Genomic DNA, 5,672 nt, shown 5'->3' with positions numbered 1-5,672 from the left:
AAAAAAGCCATCCTAGCCTAGACAATAAAAAAGGACGTACTGTTACTTAATATCTATGAACTTCTGTTTCACAAAGAGAATAAGGCTTGGCCCATGTGCTTCACATGTTTCATCTACCTGTTCTTCTGCATGGTCTGCTCCTAAGAGCTAGCAGTTCTGCTATACCATCCTGTAGGAAATAAGGAAGCACAGCTTTCTGGATAGAAGGATGGATTACATGGAATTTCATCTGAGCTTTCTCAGAAGAGGAGAGTAGAAAGTAGGAACAGCTGATGTTGGGTTTTGTATTTAAGGCGCTGTAGGGAATGCAGGTGGATTGAGTTGAATTTCAAGTTCACTTCCTGAGCAATTCTGTGTGGTAAGTCACTAAAAGTCTTATGAATACAGAAGATTAAATGTCTTGTCCCACCTAAGTGCTTAAAGGGTAATGGTTTTTAAATTCTTCTTTGGCAGTGAAAATGAGGAATGTTGAGACTTCATTTATATTGTGGGGGTTTTTTAATTGCCTTTTTTGTTATTTTTTGTTTCTATTTATGTGAATGTCCATTGAGACAAGACAGGTTTTCAATTTGAAATTAGACACCTAAACATGAGTTTCTAAGGGAGTTTGTGTACACATGATCTAGATGTCAATCTTCTGATTTCAGTGAATTGAGAACCAGTTAGTGTCTCTCTGTGAAGCTGGAGAGCAATTCTGCCTACTTAGTTCCAATGAATCACACTTTTAGAGTCATTTGGTTGATGTCTTTTGTTTCCAAGGGGAATACAGCTGGCAAGTTCAAAGGCATACAAAGATGTTGACACACCTAAGTCTGATGTTAAACCAAATCACAGGTAAGCCAACTAAGTCTCAGAAGTGGTCCTCTCTTAGAGGTGGAATCAGAAGGCAGTGAAACTTGAAAAGGATGAGGCTTCCTAAACTCATAAATCTGTTCATTTAGTAAAAGATGCTTTGAAGTCCTGTGTATCCCAGTCAGAGAGGCAGAGATGTTTAGTCCAGCTCCAATTTCATCAGACCTAAATATTTCTGAAGGAACTCTGAGGAAAACAGATTTTGCCAAAAAAAGATTTTCTCCTACACAGACTGTCTGATGTTTCTGTCATGTCTTCATGTAAGAGTTGCTCACTGTTCCTTTGAAACATATGATTGCTTACCTTTTTTCCTTTACTTCTTAACCTCCTTTTTGCATCCTACTTGGGAATGGCATAAAGCATGGTGTTTTAGGGGAATGTGGAGGGGTTTTTTAGGCAAGAATTAAATAGCAGCATTGAGATACTTCGTTATTTCAGTGGAAGCTAGAATATAAATATTGGGTAGAGGAAAGATAAAATAATTACATATACGTGCCTACTTTACAAGGAAGTAAAACTGGTTGATATGTTTGTTTCTAAAACAATTACAACTGTGCATGTGAAACAGCTAGTGAGGAATTACTCCTTACAAACCTGTCTCTTAACCTCTGAACTGCCTTAACAATGGTCTCGTTAATTTAAGTGCTACTCAGTGTCATCTGCTCTTACATACCCATGTTAGTGGGTAAGAGAAAGGAAAATTGTTTTATTCTTCGACATTATTTAAAAATGAAATGTGAAGGTCTATGACATTGCTCTGAGACAGTAGGTCTGTTATAACATATACAGAGAGTTGTTTTTTTTCTTCTTTTCTTAACAGAGTTTTGTTGGTTTCTCTAGTACAACCAAGACTGGTAAATGTGAAACTGTTTATAGGCTTTATTTTTGTTCATGTTAAAAATCCTCTTCAGATTAATGAGTCATTGGTGCCTCAGCATCTGCTCCCTAGATTGGGGAATTAGGGAAAGAAACTGAAGGGAAAAATGAGGATAAAAATAAGTAAAATGTTAAAAGCAGAAATCTTTATGATGGGAAATAGATGGAAAGGATTTAAGAACTGTTACAGGAATGTTGATTTAGTAGAACTAAATGACAAATTAAATGAAGATACTTTTTAGGTAAACTTTTTAAGAAACTAAACTGTTGGGTTTTATTGGTCCTACTAATTACTGTTTGTAAAACAGCATGTATTAAAAAGCAGGTGTTATTTAAATTGGCTTCTTCTATCATAGACAAGAAACTGTACAAGACAAGAATATCATGTAAACTGTTATCCAGGTATCACACAGTTTTATAATAGCTGTTTTTTTTATCAGGTGCTGTAGGTTAACATCCTGCAATTTGTCTCATTTCTATGACTTCAGGAGGAACATACTCTCATTTTCACATGAAGATCCTTTGGCACATTAATACAAAGTAGATGCTGTCTGAGGTACAACTCAAGTCACTGAGTTCCTGCAGTATTCTAGTACTTAACACAGAACGTTGAGGCTCCTCAAATGATTGAAGATGCTGTTTTTATTATGGTTATAGCACTTTTTATTCATAGATGAGGATAAAATTCCTCTCTATGTTAGCAGGATTTACTCTTCTCTGGAATCTGTAGTGTGTGGAAGGTATGTGAAAAAGACAGTACAGATAATACGAGCCATGAAAATAGTTTTCATGGCTAACAACTGGAGAAGGTAGGTTATAGATAAGTCTGAGAGTTAGAATGTTTTCTGATTACCGTGTTTCTCTGGTAGTCCAGGAAACAGAGCAAGTCCTTCCAATCTGGCTTTCTCTTGAAAACCTTGACAAATAACATTCTCATCAGTAATCTTACAAAATCAAGAAACAGCGCATGAACCTCTACTGAATTTGTCATACCTTCTGTCTGCAAATATGTAAATAATAAATGATGTTCAGGAACATCAGTCCCTGTCTATACTGTGTGGACTGACTAGTACTTATATCTGGACTCTTGTACAAAGATTTAAACCAAAATGGAAAATTGGAGCTTGAGATAAGACATGGTAATAAGTGGTGAGACACTCATTGAGGAGAAATAGATAATACAACAAAAATAGTTACAGAAAAGAGGAAATGTGTAATTCTAAGAGGAAATTTAGGAATGTAGAAATACCCATCCATCAACCAAGAGGTCTACCTAGCCAGGTGCTCTTTCTGCAGTGCTTTCTATTGATGATTATAAGAGAAGAGGGAAACATAATAATATTTGCATATTCATAGTGGACTTCAGTGGACAATTCTTCAATGAGTTTCTTATCATACAGATGTTAACATCCTGTTACAAATAGTTTAGCATCTTAACTGCATATTGTGTAAAGAATCCTCTTGTACCTATAGATTCCTATCTCCTTTTCACTGGTATAACTTTTCCATAGGAAAGGTGGTGAGTAGTCATTCCCTATTCATTCTTTTTGTAGCAAACATGATTTTAGAGAGCTCTATTATATCTCCCACATTTATCTCCTTTCTTGGCTGGGAAATTTTAAAAAAATAATAATAATGTTCAGCATTCACAACAACATTCGTTGAAATGCTATTAAACACTGCTCTGGCACTTTGTTCAACTATGTATTGTAAACTCAAGACCTTATCCATGAGAGCTCATCATTATTTGCAAAATTAGAATTATCTTTCTTTTTCCTCTGTGCATCAATTTAGATTTATCCACATGAAATTTCATCTGCATTTTTGTAGCCCAGTCACTCAGTACTGTGAGATCCTTTTGCAACCCTTCATGATTTGTTTTTATTACTGAAATTGTTCCAAATATGTCCCAGAGTGGGTTCTTGGGCAGATAGGAAAGCACAGCTGAAGGCAGAAGCAGAACTGAGTGAGCAAGGGGGAAGGATGGCGGTAGCAGCTGTAGGCTGTTGGGAGAAAGCTGGGTACAGAAAATTGGGGCAGGTAGGTATGCAGCAGAGACTGAAGAACTGCTGTGTTCAAAAGTGCATGCTACTGTGCAAAACTGTACTGTAAAGCATGAGAGAAAAAGGAATCAAATGCAGCTTTAGAGTGGTATCTGTAGAAATAATAAGTGTCAAACAGAGACAGTCTCAAAATGCTGCTTATTGATATAAGATTTTATGTGGTAAATTTCCAACGACTTGTAGTGTCATTGTAGATAATGTGAAAATTTTGTAACTGTGTATTCTTCTGCACATCTTTGCTTATGCTGTGTGCCATAAGAGATTAACACTTAGATTTGCCATAAGTACAGCTGGTAATGGGAAAAGGAAAAATTGACAAAGATGTCTCTATTAAAATCATGCCAGTCACACATAAATCTCTTATGGATATGTATCTCCACTGGCTATTTCCTTACCTTTGCGTATAATTCATTATAAAGCAGAACAGGAATTATGTGATTGTTAAGACAGAAGTGGAAAGAAAAGAAGAACATTAGAAAAAGTCATACATTCTTATTAATATATATTATGTGCTGCAGTGAAATCATTTTTACCTAAGTATAAAATTACCTAGATAATAGATTTATGAACAGTGAGAAAAGATGGAAAATATGTTGTCTATCAGGAACTTATGTGAGAAAGATGGGAGTTGATAAGAAATATTCTTTATCTTGAATTGTGCAAAGCATTGAAATGTTTTAGCAACATAATTTTTATATATCAGTTATTTGGTATTTATTTAATTAGATAAAATCCAATGTATCCGCACATTTTATTAGCAGGAACATAAAACACAATCGCCATGACTTACAGTTTGCTGTACATTTTATTTCTATTAGTCTTCATCGTATGTTTCACAGGCTAGGACTCAACAAAATAAAAGCAGCAATTTCAGACAACTTAATAAGCTTTTCTAGGACCTGAGGAAAATCGGATTGTTGAGGTTAAAGGTACTTTTATTCCCAATTGCAGGGACAGGTTTCTGTAACTGTTTGTATTTCATTTGTTTCTTGGTGCAGAATTTTTATTTTTTGTCACATTGGGAACCAGCACTAGAGCTTGTATATTGTTATCTAAAATGCTTTGTGAAGATTCAAACTTTAATAAGCTGTTAGCCACAACTTAACAAAAGCAACCAAAAGTGGTTTGCTGCCATAAATTTGACTTTTTGTCCCTCTCATATTATTTCATGTTTCATGGCAAAAATGAACACTATCTGAATTAAAATAAATAATAATAAACCTTCCTTAGAGCTAGATTATCCCCCACTGTATGCTATGTGGATATCCATACTCTGATGTCTGTGGTACTACCTAGTATCAGTGTCAGAATATTGGAACAGATATTCAGCTTTTTTTTTTTTTTGTCCCAGTATGATGTTTCTTGCGCTCCTAGTTTCATTTTCAGACTTCATTATTTTCAGACTTCGGATATGTGTGGTTTTACTTGGGCCTTCTTTAGGTTTATTTTCTTCCCTTTTCTATTGTATCACCATTTTTCTTTCATCATTGCAGAATTTCAGTGCCATTTCAAATTAAGTTCCTATCTTATTCTCATTCTTCTCCTTTGATTGCTCATTTTCCCTGATGATGATCTCCATTTTTTTTCTACATATACCTGTCAAACACTTTCTCCCCTTGGACTCTTCATGGTTTCTCCACTGTGAAAATGTGTGTCTATCGTACATCCCTGTATTTGCAGAGCTCTCTGACATTTTTAAGTTTATGACAGTTTATGACTTTGCAGAGGGTGTTTTACACATCTTTTTTCACACTTCCATGGAACAGAGGATAAAAGAGTGTTCAAAGGAGATGAAAGATCCAGAGAGCCATGTGTCCTCTGAGCACCTTCTGGAAATGTGTTGAATGGGATGATAAGCATTCTCTCTTTGGAATTCTTTCT

General features: G+C 35.3%; 1 protein-coding gene across 4 annotated transcripts in view; it reads left to right on the top strand.

The window, feature by feature from the left end:
* Window positions 1–5,672, top strand: part of DGKB (diacylglycerol kinase beta) — a 331,647-nt gene that overhangs the window by 235,007 nt on the left and 90,968 nt on the right. For 2 of the 4 annotated variants that reach the window (XM_031553913.1, XM_019616441.2), the window contains one exon: window positions 760–834. The exons of the other annotated variants lie outside the window; for them this stretch is intronic. In XM_031553913.1, coding sequence (XP_031409773.1) covers window positions 760–834 — 75 coding nt within the window. The remainder of the gene's footprint in view (window positions 1–759; window positions 835–5,672) is intronic. 4 annotated transcript variants of the gene reach the window in all.

This window comes from Meleagris gallopavo, chromosome 6 (assembly GCF_000146605.3).
Source record: "Meleagris gallopavo isolate NT-WF06-2002-E0010 breed Aviagen turkey brand Nicholas breeding stock chromosome 6, Turkey_5.1, whole genome shotgun sequence".
NCBI lineage: Eukaryota > Metazoa > Chordata > Aves > Galliformes > Phasianidae > Meleagris > Meleagris gallopavo.
This window is presented reverse-complemented; position numbering and strand designations above follow the sequence as displayed.